General features: G+C 36.9%; 1 protein-coding gene across 2 annotated transcripts in view; it reads right to left on the reverse strand.

Moving 5' to 3' along the window:
* Positions 1–18,524, reverse strand: part of LOC149806343 (uncharacterized) — a 204,096-nt gene that overhangs the window by 87,438 nt on the left and 98,134 nt on the right. For both annotated transcript variants that reach the window (XM_089951805.1, XM_089951815.1), the window contains 2 exons: positions 9,257–9,501; positions 3,257–3,344 (listed from right to left, as the gene is read on the reverse strand). In XM_089951805.1, the coding sequence (XP_089807931.1) occupies positions 3,257–3,344; positions 9,257–9,501 (333 nt within the window). The remainder of the gene's footprint in view (positions 1–3,256; positions 3,345–9,256; positions 9,502–18,524) is intronic.

The raw sequence follows: 18,524 nt of genomic DNA on the forward strand, positions 1-18,524 counted from the left end.
ATATCATAAACTGAATAGGAGTTTAACAATCTCCCCAAAAAATATATGAGATAGTTACCAATCTTCTCAATTACTATACTGCAATTTGTAAATCTGCACTGGAAAGAACACATTTTTTCAACAATATTTAAGTTTTCAGCAAAGATGCATCATATCCAGAGAGGTATAACACACATCTTACATTTATACATGACCGCTACGGTGGCCCAGTGTTAGAGCATCCACCTAGCATGCGGGAGGTCGTGGGTTAGATCCCTGGCCGAGTCAAACCAAAGACTTACAAAAATGGTACTAACAGCTGCCTCGCTTGGAGCTCAGCATTAAGATATTAGTGTTAGGACTAGTTGGCCTGGTGTCAGGATAATTTGACTAGGTGGAACATCATGCTACATGTCTGCAACATGATGCCCCAGTGCTAGACATCACTATAACCTGCCACACTGCAGACATCGTAGCTATATGACTGATTTTTTTTAAAGCTACATTAAAAATCCAAATCACACACACTCACATTTATACACAGAAATGTTACTATCCATCAAGTTCCTTAACAAGCGATGGATCCAAACAAAACAAAAATTGTGCACATCTTGAGACCCTAGTTTAAAGTATCTATGTAAAAAGGTTCAAAGGCAGTTTAACCAATCCTTTGCACATGCCAACACATTTAATCACCCACACATGCATGCACATCCACATTTCCAGGAGAACATAATCCCTACTTTTGATTTTAAAAGCATGGAGATAAATATGAATCTGGATGCCTTTCCTATAGACAGATATTTTTCTTCAACTACTCAATTTATTTAACCCTTTACCTCATGTAAGCGCCTCTGGACGCCTCTACACCATTCACATGGAGTACCTTTCGACGCCTGCTGTAAACATCAGCCATTTTGAGTGGGTTTTCATATTGCCAAGTTCAAGGAAAAACCCCTATTAGATACTACATTCATTGGTGTGAATAACCATTACATCAGATCACATGGTCACTGTTTAAGATCTGGTTGAAATCTGTTATTTAAAATAACTAGGTCCTATACTCCACTCCCTGAAATGGAGGCTGCGGATTTTGTTCATTACTTTTTTAAGTTTTCATGATTAGAATCACAAGTATAAAAGCTTCAATAACTTAAGCAAAGGCTCTGATATTGATGTAGGCAGCAATTAATTTTTTATAAAATATCAAATTCAGATGATTTAGTGATGTAGACGTAGACAAAAAGCTTGTAAATTTTGAGTATGAGAAATGGCAGTTACAGCTGGCCATGCAGCTTCACATACTCTGAAATCTTTCGATACATAATATAGGTGTAATAAAAATATAAAATGGTTAAAATTGATGTTAAACGTAAGATACACTACACTGCTTAACAGGCAGGCCTATGTGTATGGAGTCAAATAGGTAATAGGTGTTATATTCACAGTGTACAACTGGGTAACTTTGCTACATGTATATCAAAATGCTAAAAAAGCCATATACTCAATGAGGTAAAGGGTTAAACTGCTACTTTTAATGTAGTGTGGAAATACTTATTTAAAAAAAATTGAAGCTGCAGACTTCTTATCAAATGCATAGATGGATGTTATCCTACCTACAGCTTTCCTTTGAATACTATTCTGTCCATGAAAATTGTCAAACATGCAAGACACAAAGCACTAACTTATAACAATAGAAAGAGGAAATAGAAAACTGGACAACAGAGAATATTACTCTCGGGAGAAAAATTGCATTTTGTGTGTATATGATATAGATTTGTAACGTAGTTTTGACAATTTTTCAGTCATATCGCTACAACATCTGCATTGTGGCAGTTTACAGTGATGTCTAGCACTGCACTGGCGCATCATGCAGCAGACATGTAGCATCATGTCCCACCCAGGTACATTATCCTGACACCAGGCCAACCAGTCCTAACACTAACCTCTTAATGCTGAGTGCCTAGTGAGGCAGATGTTAGTAAGATTTTTTTTATAAGTCTTTGGTATGACTTGGCTAGGGGTTTGAACCTGCAATGTCCTGTATCTGTGGCAGATGCTGTAACCACTAGGCCACCGGAGCAGGAAAAAAGAAATGCATTGTAATCTCTGTAAGCAATTGGTAAGTATAATTCTACGTACTGCATTAAAATGGTGAAACAAAATGTTGTTGTGGGATTGATGCCATTTTTCAACACATGATAGGCCATTCACGGCAGCCAGTATAACTGATGGAAGAAGAACCTGTGAAAACCCTGAAACCCTAGTAAGAACCTCCAACCCATGAGAAACTAAAGGGCAAGCTCTCTCACATACCCACACTGACTGTGCTCACGACTCAAAATCACATGGACAGAAATGAGATGGCAGTGAATAGTAAAGGCAAGCACTTTAGACCACTCAGCTAGCTGGGGCCATGCAAAGCCTAGACCACTCAGCTACCTGGGGCCATGCCCAGCCCCATATAATGCCGATATCAAAGAATATGTTACAGCTGATACTTCAGATTTTAATATGTCAAAAAATACACAACATTAATGTTTCAAACATAAGCCAACTTTCTCCTAAAAGTATTTTGTTTGTTTTTATCGTATGCAATACTCTTTTTTTTCCAAAATTATCAATGCAGTAGTAGCTCTGCTGAAATTTCACTAACAATCCGATCCTGATCATACAGCCATTCCTTTTTACAACATGGATCATACAGTACAAAGGTATTTCCATCTGTAATTTATTAGCACAATCAAACAGCCAGTACTCTGTACAGCATGGGTCATACAGTACTAAGGTATTTCCATCTGTAATTTATTAGCACAATCATACCACCAGTACTTAGTACAGTATGGATCATACAGTACTAAGGTATTTCCATCTGTAATTTATCAGCACAATCAATACAGACATTCTTCTACTTATGTGCAAAGACCAAAAGGTAAATATGAAATTACTGTATCAATTGCAAGGCTGAATAACTCTTAGCGAAACTGAGAAAAAAACTTATGACAAACTGTCAACTCTTAGGCAAAAAAAAGAGCTAAACTGACAAAGAATTGATTACAAAATATAACTAAAACTAAAAGACTGATCACTGCAAATTAACTTCCCAGAACATCAAAAATTAAAACAATCCAAATAAAATTTGCTACTATTCTACAATATGGGAAACTTTGTAAAGAACAGTTATTTCATACAACAAAATGAATAGTTCTACAGTATAAAAATGTTGCAATAAAATAAAAAACAGGAAATATGAGTACTAGCAAATCAAAATACATACAAGGATAAATATTCTTGTATCGACATTTTCCTCTGTTCTCTACCAGCATTGCTGCATCTGATGACTTCAGCATTCCCTTGGGTAGGCTCTGAAATTTAACTTAAAGAATTAAATCAAATAGAAAAGTAGGATAATGAGACACCAAGATTGGTGGTAATATATTTACATGCATTTATTAAATTATGGCTTGTAGGATTTCAGTACTAAAAGTTCAGTCATGAGTATTGTTGATACAATGAATAAAAGAGATGCGGAGCCACCTGAATGTATTTACACTTTTGAGACTCTTCCTATGCTGTCTGAGAGAAACATTATTACTTTGTAGATTGTGACAATAATAGTAATAGCTACTGTCTGTACTCACTTATAATCCAACTGCAAGCTGCACAGACCCAGATCTGCCACTGAATAATGTACCAACAGATCTGTGTCAATGCAGTTTGTTGAGTAATCAGTAAAACAAACAACACAGACTGAGATGTGCCTGTGCAGCAAATATGAGCTGAAAATTTATATTAATGGTCTGGACTATCACATCAGCAGATATATATATAATACTTGCTTATAAGTTGAGTCCAACTGCAACCAAAATAGACTCTATCACATAATGTGCCATCTGATCAGGGGCAATGTTTTAAAGATTACTCCTAACAAATAGTTAACCCCCAGAGCAGCTGGAACACTACACGACAAGCAGATCTGGGTCTGTGCAGTTTTCACTTCAACTGGCTTATAAGTGAATAAATTGTAGCAGGGCCCCTGTACTTTCCTCAGCTCTTTATACCTATCACCACATTATAACATTCCCAGCCTGAGCTGAGCTGCACAATGCTGACAGCTGATGAATTAAATCTTAAAAGAAATCAAATATATTTCTGTACATCCATATTTATGTCCAGTTTATTCCACAGAATACTTGGGATAATATATCTAATCGTGAAAATTATATTACAAAAGAGCTGACATTAAGGCAAGATTTTTTATTTCAAACCATAATTCTCCCATTATGACCGCTCTGGTGGCTTAAGTGGTTAGAGTGTCTGCCTCGGATACAGGAGGTTGCAGATTCAAACCTCAACCAAGTCATACCCAAGACTTATAAATATGGTACCAGCATACTAGCAGCTGTCAAGCTTGGCGCTCAACATTAAAAGTTAGTGTTAGGACTAATCAGCCTGGTGTCAGGATAATATACTTAGGCAGGACATGATGCCACATATCTGCAGCATGATGCCATAGTGCTAGACATCACTATAAACTGACATACTGCAGACATCATAGTGATATGACTCTAATTGTTAACGCTGCATTAAAAATCCCAAAACACACATACTCATTTCCCAAAATGCTCAGACAAATAGTAGATCCAAATATATCTAAAACAATTTTGATCAGAAGAACTAGAACACATTAAAATGGTCTTGTTTCTTGTTGATGAAGCTTCTAAATTTGAAGCCACCATCACACTTAAATAATTTGTCTCCTATACAAATCAAATTAGTTAATGCACATTATGCAAACTATCCACACATATTTGATTTAAACCTACCTGGAATGTGAAGGTAGAACACCATTTTTTAAAATAGTACAATATAATAACAAGAGTGGCAATAGTACAATAGAATAACAAGAGTGGCAATAGTACAATAGAATAACAAGAGTGGCAATAGTGCAATAGAATAACAAGAGTGGCACTAGTACAATATAATAATAAGAGTGGCAATTGTGCAATAGAATAACAAGAGTGGCAATAGTACAATAGAAAAATAAGAGTGGCACTAGCAGGACAGGGTTGATTCTGGCGATTATTGACCAAAAGGTCTCAATAAACATAACTCCTGTTTTCTTAAGTTAATGTGCAGATAATATTATTTCATATTAGACTTACACTGACTTTCAGACCCCAAAATCCATACCTTTCTTTATTACTCTACATGAAAGTGCCATCCATCCATAAAGTTTGGTCAACAACTGATAGAAATAACCTTTCTTCTTTCTGTCACAGTGACCCTGACCATTTATGTTTTATTAACCAAAAAACCTGAAGTCCTTACCCCAATGTTTTGTCCAAGACTATGTTGTAGAATAGCATTGTGCAGAAACCATTTTGTTCTTTTTGTCACAGTGACTTTGACCTTAGATATTCTGACCCAAAAATTAATAGGTTTCTTCCTTATACCAAGTGCAAGTCATCCACAAAGGCTAATAATTGTAGACTGTTACTGGTCGCAACATTTTGTCTTCTTTCAGTCACAGTAACCTTTGACCTTTAAACCCCAGAGTCAAGCATTTTTTTCCTTATCTCATGTGCAAGCCAACCATTAAGCTCGGCAACTGTAGACTGGAAAATTTGAAAAATTGTGTGGAAATGAAATCAGTATGACAGATGGATGAACATCAGATGCATAGAAATACATCATAATATAATATATTCTGACTTATGGCAGGCATATACAAAGCATACCGAACTGTTTTATAAAAGGGTCCCTCAAATGGACTGACACTGTACTGGTTGAAAAGAATTTCAAGGAACTCAAGGTAAGACCATTTCTTCCTTTTAGCTGTTGGGACCATTGATGGTATTCTTCACCAGTAACAATACACTGCAGTGGTGTACATACTGGATGTCACCTTAGCACCTTTTGCATTAAGGACAAAGTAAAACATCAACAGTCTTTTAAAGAAAACCACATGTCATAATGATCATCTTTTCAGGGGGAGTAGTGACAAGATTTTAAGACATGGAAACCATATTGGATGTACAACTGGCACCATTTTTCTTTAGAACCAACTAGGTTCCACAAGAAGGGCATTGGTGAAAACCCCATGTTGATATAGCCATCCATTTGGGATGAGTAGAGATAACGATATTTTCAAGATATGACTTTTCCATTATGGCATAGCAATAACAAGATTTCAAGACAGCTGTTGTGGTGACCATATTTAATTTCAGATTGGCACCATTTTTACTGAAGACCAACTAGATATCATTAGAAGTATTCTAGTGAAAACCCAATGTTCATATAACCATCCATAGCAATAACAAGATTTTCAAGTAGGCTGTTGTAGGGTGGCCATATTAGATTTTATATTGGCAGCAGTTTCATTAAGACCAACTGGACATCATAAGAAATCTTCTGGTGAAATGGCTACATTAATATGACTTTTTGTTCAGGTAGAGTTGTAATAACTAGATTTTAAAATGGCTTCCATGGTGGCCATATTGGAAATCAGATCGGTACCATTTTTGTTCAGGACAAACCAGACATCATAAGAAGTCTTACAGTGAAAACAACATGTTGTTATGACTATCCATGTAGAAGAAGCAATAACAAGATTTCCAATGATGACGGCTATGGTGGCCATTTTGGAATTCACTAAGGCACCATTTTTATTCAAGACTGACAAAATATCATAAGAAGTTATCTTAGTGAAAACTCCATGCTGATATGAACATCCATTGAGGAGGAGAAGTCAATAATAAGATTTTCAAAAAGGTTGCCATGGCACCCATACTGGACATGAGATCTGTATGATTTTCATTCAGGACCACCTAGACATCATAGGAAGTCTTTTAATGAAAACCCCAATTTGATATGGCCTTATATATAGGAGGAGTCTGATAACATGATTTTCAAGATAGCTGCAATGGTAACCATACTGAATGTCTGAGAAGGTCTTTTTCATTTAAGACCAACAAGACCATGAGACAAATGTGTGGAAAGTTTCATGGCAATCCTACAAGTAGTTCAAGAAGATAGTGATAACAAACTTCTGTAACTGATGGACATAGATCAGATAACCTATGACAGATGACGGTTATGATGATTAACAACTGACCATCCCATAAGCTCTTTTGTAACTGATGGACATAGAGCAGATAATGTATGACAGATGACAGTTAGAATGATGAACAACTGACCATAAGCTTTACGACTAGTAGAGCTACAAACTGAAAAACAATCTAGGTTCAGACCCCAACCCCTAACAGAAAACAAGAGACTCCACTTTTAATTTAGCATGAAAAAGCAACTTTAGCAATGAGCTCAATCTCAATGACTTTTAATCAGACATTAATCCATACTCTGAATAGAAAGACAAACATATGTACATGCACACAGATGCTATATTGATTACTACACTGAGTTAGTACCAAGCTACGAAAAATAAAAATGTATTCTCCACCAAGCCCCATAGATATGTATATATGGAATAGTATCCCCCACCTCCCCCCATAGATACATATATATGGAATAGTATCCCCCACCTCCCCCCATAGATATGGTCTTCCGCCGATGGCTTAAAATAATTCAAAGCTGAAATCTGCGAATTCTTAATTTTCCCAAGTTCCACGTGTTTTTTGCAACTGATGTGCTTCCTCACATCGTCTCTGCCACCATGCCCAATACTAAAATTTGTGGCACATTGTGTGCAAAAAGCATGATGTATATCAATGTTTAATGGCAGAATGCACAGCCAATTTTTGATATATTCCAAATTAAACTTACCTTTTTGAGCAATACATTTCTTTTTCCTTGGTAGTAATGATATTTTCAAGATCTTACATGCGATGCCAAATGGTAACTCAAATCAGTGTTGGTGATGTGGAGCAAAATTCTGGTTAGGCCCCAGTTTCTCCCAAAAGCAGTTGTAAAACTACTCTTATAGATTAAAATAGGCTAAAATGCTTGCTACAAGGCCAACTGTACCAATCGGATGTAGTTCTACTAATATCGCGACTAGCAGTACCGGAACGTTTCACCAACTGCCAATATCACAACTAGTGCTTAACGGAAAAAAAGTTATTTTATTAAAGAGTTAAAATAATTGAGAATTGCAGAATTTGTGAATTTTGGCTTGCAGCATGAATCAGTGAATCGCTGAAAAAGTCATGAAATTCATGCCAAATTCGTGAGGGTTGGCAGCTATGCATAATGCACAGGCAAATCAGAGTCTCTTCAATTTGTCAGGACTAATCTTTCTTCATTTGGAGTAATCAGTAGAGCCAACAAAAAATCCTTGATCAGTCTGCATATTATGAGATGTAGATCAGAGTCTATGTTGTTTGCAGCTGAACTCAACTTGTAAGAAAGAATGCACTTAAAGTCGCTTAAAGTGGCGGTTTGAGGAACGGAAGCTAATAGGTGAAGAATAATACTTCATTTATAAATTTAAAAAACATGCAATATAAAGTGAATTCATGTACATTTTATTTTATCTTACTGAAATATCTGTGTGATTTGGTACCTGGCATCATAGCTCCTTTGTCCTAACCATTAGACTGACCAGAGCAATATGTGGCTTCTTTCATGGAGCTTCAAATACCAACTCTTAACACCCTACAGTGATTGATAGTTACCACCCAAGACAATTCAATGAAAAACAAACCTCATCATATAGTTGATGGACTATGGCAATTTCTGTACAAATGTTCCAATGAAATGGTATGTCCTATTTACCCTAGTGGAGTCCTGCCTATATTTCCCGTGACTCTAAAATGGCCACCAACAAGGTTTCCTGACCCTCAGTATTATATTTCTTCTGATGACCCTTCATGACCCTACTAAGTCATGACTCCCTTGACCCTGATCTATGTCGTGACCTGAGCTTGGTAACCACTGATTTACCCCAATGTATGTGACTTTTACACAAAATACATCAATCTGATGCCAGAAGATATCTACATGTCTTGCACTTTGCAAAATGCTGTATCAACCAATACTGCAACCCTAACAAAATTAATCTGCCAACAATGAAAGGCTCTTCCCATCAGAAATAAATCTGATTCAAAATGAGTAAGAATCAAATGCTTTTTCCATAAAAAGACAAATCTGACTGAAAATTTGTAATGTGCATACACAAAAAAAAATGTACCACTACCTGCTGATGACAGGGCTTTCCATAGAACCTCTTCTTGAGTTGATAATTGAAAAACATTATCCTTTCACCTTTATTCAATACTGTATGACAACATAAAGACTGTATTTTATCCATACTTGCCTCAAACTCTTTATTGTAGACCTCATCATCTCGATTTCTACCTTTTACAGTTTCAAAGAAATTTGTTACAGCAATCCTTGTTGATCCACTGTAGTAAAGGGAAGCCTCCATTTCTTCATACAAGAATGGAGATTTCTCTTGATTCTTAAGACTGCCCTCTTGGGAATCTTCATATGTATCCTCTCCTTGCCTTCTAATCTTCCTTGCCTTCTTCACACCCATTTTGGAGTTTCCAATGCTGTCTCCTGATAATAATAATTAAACCGTTTTAACAACAAATCATACTGGAGAAGCCATTTATAAAATGTCTAACACATTTCTTTGATAATATTTACACAATCATAGTACATTAAAAGAACTTAACTATCTCATCAATCCAGCCCACAGAAGCAAAAATGTGAACCTCGTTTCTCAGCTTGTTTTAGAACTAGGCTTGTTTCTGAATTGCATTCATATCCAGAGGTTAACTGCAAGGAGGTAGTACCCATATTATGATCTGGCAAATATTATAGAATAAACACATTTAACTCCAATAATGAGCTTCATTTCCAAATACATTGTCTGATCATAATATGTTTGGAAAATAGGTCAGAGGTGGTGGGAGTTACATCCCCTTACCATGTAGCTGGCTTCCGCTGTTTCCTAACAAGTGCAAAGCAGCTTCAGCTCCCCATATCTGGTATGTTCTAGGGTTAGCACAGATCAGTGAATGGATGCAATCTTAAGAAAACAATTTTTCCTTCAACAAATCCAGTGGCTGAGTGACCTGGCAAGGTGGCCTGTTGCACAGCTGACTAAGGTTCCACTAGGTAAAAGTTTGCTCTTTTGGATGACTGGTCTCTCAGAGGCTGAAGAATGTCATGAGACTTTCATTCTATGGCTTCATTGGCATCAATCATGAAATAGTTTCAAGTGGATGCCATGCTGGTTGTGACTGTTTTGACCTCATCAGCTGATGTGCCTAAGAAATTCATCCTGTCTTGGGTTAATTCCCTGTAGGGTGAAGGATAACCTGAAGGAACTAGGAAGAATGAGCATGAGTGGAATGTCATTTCTTCTGATCAGCTCAGTAAGTTTCAAGTACCACTTCAAAGCTTTAAAGGTGTCCTAAGAATGCTCTTGGGATGAAGGTTCCACAGAAGGCAATAGTTTTAAAAAAAAGCATGTCTGATGAACAGAAGCCTATTCATAGCATTGAAAAGCATAGAGTTCATGATGAGAAACTGAACAATCATGGTGCTGTTACTAATGGTTTAGGTGTAGGTCTTCAGTCAAATCAAAATTGGCTAGAGGGCTGGAGTGGTCTTTGTTTTGATCTATGTTCTCCCTTCAATGATGGCAAACGATATCGGAAATCATAGAAAAGTAGGCTTTGACTCTGAAAGGAACTAACTTCTCCAGAAGCCATAGGAGGAAGTTAGCTATCTGTGGTACATAGGAATTTAAATGAGAGATGTTTCTCTGCTCACAACAATAGGAGAAAAAAAATCCATTCCTCTTAGAGCATTCACTGAGGCAGGTTTTCTTACCCAAGCAGTTCTATCAACCACTTGGTTCACAGAAATGTTTTTTCCAGGTACTGGTTTGATGCAAGACAGAGATGAAGATTTCTGGGTTGGGGTGGAAAACCTGTGTGTGTCATTGTTTCAGCTAGTGAGAAGAAAGTGGAATTTTTCTGGAAATATCTGCTGCTAGATCCAGAAGAAGACCAATACATAATTTTTACCTCAAGAAAGTCCATACTGCTATCACAGATCCAGTACTGGATATCACAGGAGTCATGATGGTCAAATCATGTACCATTTGCATCAGGGCTGGAAGAGGTATGGTTGGGTACTGGATGCTATCTGTATCCTGGATCTCAGTCTAGATATGTCAGGAAGATTTATCACTGTACCCTGTCCTGGTGACACTGGGCACAAGCCAAGATGGTATCATGTCTGGAGTGGATGCGGCACTAGGCTGGTTAATGTCTGCTGCAAAGGTCCAGCACTGGCTTTTTAGGAATATATCACCATATCCAGTACTGGGATCTATATGCAATGATGCATTGTCTAGGACTGATCCATGTGGGCCAGTGTACCATATTGCTTGCTAGTCTCTTCAGTGCTAGCTTGAGTTTTGTCAATTCTTATGTCCATTGGGAAACTACTCTCTCTGGGTTCATAATGTTTTCATACTTTTGTTAATAAAATAAGTCAGAAGATAAAGTTAATGTCTTGCTTAGCTTGGAATGATATGATTTGCAAGCCAGATGTTAGCCAAATGTATTATTATCATGAATCTAATGAAGATATTAAATGATCAAAAATGTTCTGTAAAACTGTATATCTTTATCCATGATAAATAGCTTTGCCAGTAAAATAGCCCCTGTAACAGAGGTGCTGCCAGTATTTTATCTGAAAAGATGATTTTCCCCTTGCCACCAGAATTGTCAGTTTAAAAAAATGATTGGAGGGGGATATTATTTACCCATTTCTCTTTCTTCCAGTTCCACTCTGTTTGAATGAAATGACAATCCTCATAAGATGCCCCCTCTAGTTGTATAAGCATTAACCTGGTTGCTGTTTCTGAGCTTAATCTGTACCTTATCTGTGTACCCCCTTTCACTGTCTCCCATCATAAGGGGCATGTACATAGCTAGCTTAGCCAGCTTCAGCAAGTTGAGAGACTATTCTTTATATTTATTTTGTACAATTTTCCACAGTTCACAGGTATCATCTCATGGATATCTGTGCTATAAGTGCAAGTGACTTGATGTGTTATGTAATAGTTGATATCTTAAAATTCAAGTGCTAATTTCTGACATAAAAGGGTTATTTGCCTACAACTTTATTTTTTTCCCCAAATATCACATAACACTCCTCCTGTCCTGGTGTTTTGTTGTAACCACACTCAAATAAATATAACTTAATAATTTATTTTTACTTGATTTCAGTAAATGTTTTACTACCTGATTACCTGTCATTAATTACCAATTACTTATTATTACTAGTTATTACTCACCTTAGATGATATTACTTATTTTAATAATATAAATTACCTAACACTATTACTAAGCAATGAAATTAATTTTCAAGTACAAATTACTTAAGTGCTGTACTTTAAAAAGATGGAGTAGATGAAACAATAAAAGGAATTACTTGGTATTTTTATGCTTGATATCAGTAAAAGTTTTGTTAAGTGATTACTAGTTTTAACAGCAATTACTCATTTTTACACAGCCACTTCAAATACATGTAACTTAGTTTACACAGTGACTAAAGACTAATAATAAGTAATCAAATTACTTAATTTTCTGGCATGAATATAGCTTCTCAATAATTAAATTGCTTGCAAGAATAAAATAACTGTGTCCCTATCAAATAGTGTTATTGGCTTGGGACTCTAGCTTTAATATATGGATAAACATCATATGCCTATATTAGTGGCTTTCTGGGTGATTTTCCATTTGCAAAAACTGCATGTGAAGTATTTTGTTCCATCCATGGTAACGGCATGTCAATTCTGGCCCTAAACATTTCTATCAAACCTATTTACATATTACAATAAAGCAAAGTATTCTTCAATCTGTTATAGGCTGCTGCAGGGATCAAAGTCATCACTCTATATGTACTCTATGTCACTAAGCAAGCATGCTAAGTGGCAATAATGGATAAAGATATAAATGTGTGGAGAGAGGTAACATCATTCCAACAGTTGCTTCCCTTTATACACATGCACATTTAAATGTGTGGAGAGAGGTAACATCATTCCTACAGTTGCTTCCTTTTATACACATGCATATTTAAATGTGTGGAGAGAGGTAACATCATTCCTACAGTTGCTTCCTTTTATACACATGCATATTTAAATGTGTGGAGAGAAGTAACATCATTCCTACAGTTGCTTCCTTTTATACACATGCATATTTAAATGTGTGGAGAGAGGTAACATCATTCCTACAGTTGCTTCCTTTAATACACATGCATATTTAAATGTGGGGAGAGAGGTAACATCATTCCAACAGTTGCTTCCCTTTATACACATGCACATTTACATGTGAGGATGAGAGATAACATCATTCCTACAGTTGCTTCCCTTTATACACATGCACATTTAAATGTGTGGAGAGAGGTAACATCATTCCTACAGTTGCTTCCTTTTATACACATGCATATTTAAATGTTCCTACAGTTGCTTCCTTTTATACACATGCACATTTAAATGTGTGGAGAGAGGTAACATCATTCCTACAGTTGCTTCCCTTTATACACATGCATATTTAAATGTGTGGAGAGAGGTAACATCATTCCAACAGTTGCTTCCCTTTATACACATGCATATTTAAATGTGTGGAGAGAGGTAACATCATTCCTACAGTTGCTTCCCTTTATACACATGCATATTTAAATGTGTGGAGAGAGGTAACATCATTCCTACAGTTGCTTCCCTTTATACACATGCATATTTAAATTCCACTGTCCTCACTCTTATGCTTGATATCATCAGGCATGTTATACCATCCTGTCCCTGTTAATCTAAGCATTGTTGTGAACAGTGTGAAATAATTATCATTTTGATGAATGTGATTATTATTATTAATATTATAATTATTATTATTATTATTATTATTATTATTATTATTATTATTATCTGCTGCCCGAAGAAAAAAATAATAATTCACAGTTGTTTTCATACTAAATAAAATCTTTAAAATGAATATAATTGGCTTTTATTTGAGAGTGAGACCCATCATGTTCTGCCAGCATTCTACAAAGAATCAAGCTTCATAAATTTTGCTTTTTTAATATAAAAAATCTCAATTAATAAAATCACTCAAGACAAAATGTGGTTTTCCGTGACAGACCTAATTCAATGTTGAGACTAAAAAGTGGTTACTTCCCTTGTTTACAATCTTGAGATTGGCTTACAAAATTCCAAACACGTATGTCACATATCTGAGATACTAGAACACAGAACTACCACAGTAGCCTTGTTTTCATATTGACTATATTTTCAACATTGAACCTTCACAATTTAGCTCGGTAACTTGGAAAATTTCATTGCAAACAAGTTTCTGCAAGCTTATAAAAATATTTATTTTATGTGGTTTGCACAAACTTGCTGCAAAGTTACATATACTAACTTGCACAACATGTTTGCATAAGGTTCTCGCAAGGTTGCATGAAGAGCATGCAATTTCATTTGAGTACTGCAGAATGACTGTTGCAAGTTGAAACCTGCTTGTGTTACTGAAAATTTCACCAATCCGCTTTGATTTACTTAAAGTTACTTACATCTACTTGCCTTATTTACTCATAATTACATATTTCTTTGTTGACTTAAAAAGTATTTAGCTAAAGTAATAAGTAAAATATTTTATTTAGTAAATTAATTTCTAAGTAATATTTTACTGAGTAAAATAATTACTTTGAAATATATATTATTGAGCACTAATTACTTAGTAATGATTAATTAGTGTGTGTGTGTGTGTGTGATTTGGATTTTTAACATAGCTTTAACAATTTTTCAGTCATACCACTACAATGTCTGCACAGTGTCAGTTTATAGTGATGTCTAGCACTGAGGTATCATGCTGCAGACATGTAGCATGATGTCCCACCCAGTCACATTATCCTGACACCAGGCTGACCAGTCCTAACACTAAACTCTTAATGCTGAGCGCCAAGCGAGGAAGCTGTTAGTACCAATTTTGTAAGTCTTTGGTATGACTCGGCCGGGGATCGAAACCATGACCTCCCGCATCTAAGGTGGATGCTCAAACAACTAGGCCACCAGAGTGGTCAATCAATTAGTAAAAATATTTCTAAACATTACTTAGAAACATAATTGCATAACATTACTTGCTATTACTTGTGATTAGGATTTTTAACGTAGCTTTTAACAATTTTTCAGTCATATCACTACAATGTCTGCAGTGTGACAGTTTATAGTGATGTGTAGCACTGGGGCATCATGACAGACACATAGCATGATGTCCCACCCAGTCACATCATCCTGACACAAGGCCGACCAGTCCTAACACTAACCTCTAAATGTTGAGTGCAAAGCGAGACAGCTGTTAGTACCATTTTTGTAAGTCTGACAAAGTGTTTAGTAACTTTTTACTTATTTTGACTAAAAGACGTTTTGAGTGATTAACAGTAAATTTGTTTTGTGCATATGTACTGTAAAAGCTAAAATTTCTGAAACTATGCATGAAATTTTTGTTTCTTCTTTGGACATCTAACTGAACATTTGACATAATTTTTTAATTAGTATCCTCTGTTTGGCAAGAAACTCAACTTAATCCTTCACTTTCTTCATTCTGCCATTAATTTTACACATAACTGCCATCACTGACCTCAAGTAAAAAAGAATCAGAAGTTTTCCAAACAGCCATGCCCAACTATAATTTCACTTTCCGGAAATGAAATGAAGACTGCACACATGGAAATGTGAGGAAAGGGCATCAATTTGCAAAACTCCATTAATTCAAGTCTTTCTCTGATAAATAATTAGTGGGATGTCCAAGCATCCTTCTGTATTAATCTACAACTGCATACTTTGGTATGGAAAGAAGTATTTTGATCACACAAGTAACCTTAATTTTTTTGAACTCATTTTTGGGATGGAGTGGGGTGCCATATGCATAACTACTTTCAAGTGCTTTATATGTGTACTTGCGGAGTGGGGTGCTTCATGCATAACTACTGTCAAGTTCTTGATATGTGTACCTGTGGAGTGGGGTGCCTTATGCATAACTACTTTCAAGTGCTTGATATGTGTACCTGTGGAGTGGGGTGCCTCATGCATAACTACTGTCAAGTTCTTGATATGTGTACTTGTGGAGTGGGGTGCCTTATGCATAACTACTGTCAAGTGCTTGATATGTGTACCTGTGGAGTGGGGTGCTTCATGCATAACTACTTTCAAGTGCTTGATATGTGTACCTGTGGAGTGGGGTGCTTCATGCATAACTACTTTCAAGTGCTTGATATGTGTACCTGTGGAGTGGGGTGCCTTATGCATAACTACTTTCAAGTGCTTGATATGTGTACTTGTGGAGTGGGGTGCCTCATGCATAACTACTGTCAAGTGCTTGATATGTGTACCTGTGGAGTGGGGTGCTTCATGCATAACTACTGTCAAGTTCTTGATATGTGTACCTGTGGAGTGGGGTGCCTTATGCATAACTACTTTCAAGTGCTTGATATGTATACTTGTGGAGTGGGGTGCCTTATGCATAACTACTTTCAAGTGCTTGATATGTGTACCTGTGGAGTGGGGTGCCTCATGCATAACTACTGTCAAGTTCTTGATATGTGTACTTGTGGAGTGGGGTGCCTTATGCATAACTACTGTCAAGTGCTTGATATGTGTACTTGTGGAGTGGGGTGCCTCATGCATAACTACTGTCAAGTTCTTGATATGTGTACCTGTGGAGTGGGGTGCCTTATGCATAACTACTTTCAAGTGCTTGATATGTATACTTGTGGAGTGGGGTGCCTCATGCATAACTACTGTCAAGTTCTTGATATGTGTACTTGTGGAGTGGGGTGCTTCATGCATAACTACTGTCAAGTTCTTGATATGTGTACCTGTGGAGTGGGGTGCCTTATGCATAACTACTTTCAAGTGCTTGATATGTGTACCTGTGGAGTGGGGTGCCTTATGCATAACTACTTTCAAGTGCTTTATATGTGTACCTGTGGAGTGGGGTGCTTCATGCATAACTACTGTCAAGTTCTTGATATGTGTACCTGTGGAGTGGGGTGCCTTATGCATAACTACTTTCAAGTGCTTTATATGTGTACTTGCGGAGTGGGGTGCCTCATGCATAACTACTGTCAAGTTCTTGATATGTGGACCTGTGGAGTGGGGTGCCTTATGCATAACTACTTTCAAGTGCTTGATATGTGTACTTGTGGAGTGGGGTGCCTCATGCATAACTACTTTCAAGTGCTTGATATGTGTACTTGTGGAGTGGGGTGCCTTATGCATAACTACTTTCAAGTGCTTGATATGTGTACCTGTGTATCCTGGAAGCATATCTGCTGCAATGATATATTTCTTGAAAACTGGTCAATAAAGTTGATAATAAAATTAAACTGGTTTCATGTTTGCTTTATCGAACAAAGATATTCCAACAAATTCTGGCATCATGCTGGCATTCTGGGTTGCAGAAATGAAGCATAGGTTATTTTTTGTCATTCTGATGACTTATGCATCCTGCAACAATACTGAAAATTGAAGCATAACAAAAATATTGCTAACCAAATTAATTTTTTGACTTTTCATTAACATTTGCATGATATATCTGTACCTTCTTTTGCACTCTAATTTGTATGTTACCAAACACCAACAAGCCAGTCTACCATTTACATCTTAAACTTTACCCCACAAAACTAAATCTACAGCATAATATCTACTTTCCTATTCAATTTATATACCAAAGAACTAATTTGTTGCATTTGGGGATGTGCATTATTACACACCCATACACACTCAAGCACATTTTGTGGCTCTTTCATTCTTTAAAAATTGTCAGAACATGCAGGTTTTATATGAAATCAATCACTGATGATCTGGACAGAGATTCAATGGTAAGCCCTGTAAGAACTTATCTTTGCTTCCATTCAGACTGACGGAAAAAGCTTTCAGCCGGAAGGTAGCACAGGTCATATGGTCAGTTCATGAGGTCAAATTGTGTCTGAGATTGTAGAGCAATTGCCCTTCAAGGTATCTGGTGGGGTGGAATAGCTTGGCAGGGTGGATTAGCTTGGTGGGGTGGAATAGCTTGGCAGGGTGGATTAGCTTGGTAGGGTGGAATAGCTTGGTAGGGTGGAATAGCTTGGTGGGGTGCAATAGCTTGGCAGGATGGATTAGCTTGGTGGGGTGGAATAGCTTGGTAGGGTGGATTAGCTTGGTGGGGTGGAATAGCTTGGTGGGGTGGAATAGCTTGGCAGGGTGGATTAGCTTGGTGGGGTGGAATAGCTTGGTGGGGTGGATTAGCTTGGTGGGGTGGAATAGCTTGGTGGGGTGGAATTGGAAACCAAGACACTACTCCTGCTGAGGGGTGACAAGGACAGAAGCTGAGATGTCATTGGAAGCATGTGGCAACTGAGTTCTTAATGAGACTAGCGGAAGAAGGAGTTGCCCTGTTTAGTATGCCATAATGGGACTTTCCTCTTTTCTCAGATATTTCGATTGAAATATGGCCAAGGAGTCACTCTGCTTGTGCAAGGTTTGAATCTTTGGTAGCCTGATGCAGGCTAAAACATTT

Source organism: Sinohyriopsis cumingii, chromosome 1 (assembly GCF_028554795.1).
Source record: "Sinohyriopsis cumingii isolate HCF-2022 chromosome 1, ASM2855479v2, whole genome shotgun sequence".
In the NCBI taxonomy this organism is placed as follows: domain Eukaryota; kingdom Metazoa; phylum Mollusca; class Bivalvia; order Unionida; family Unionidae; genus Sinohyriopsis; species Sinohyriopsis cumingii.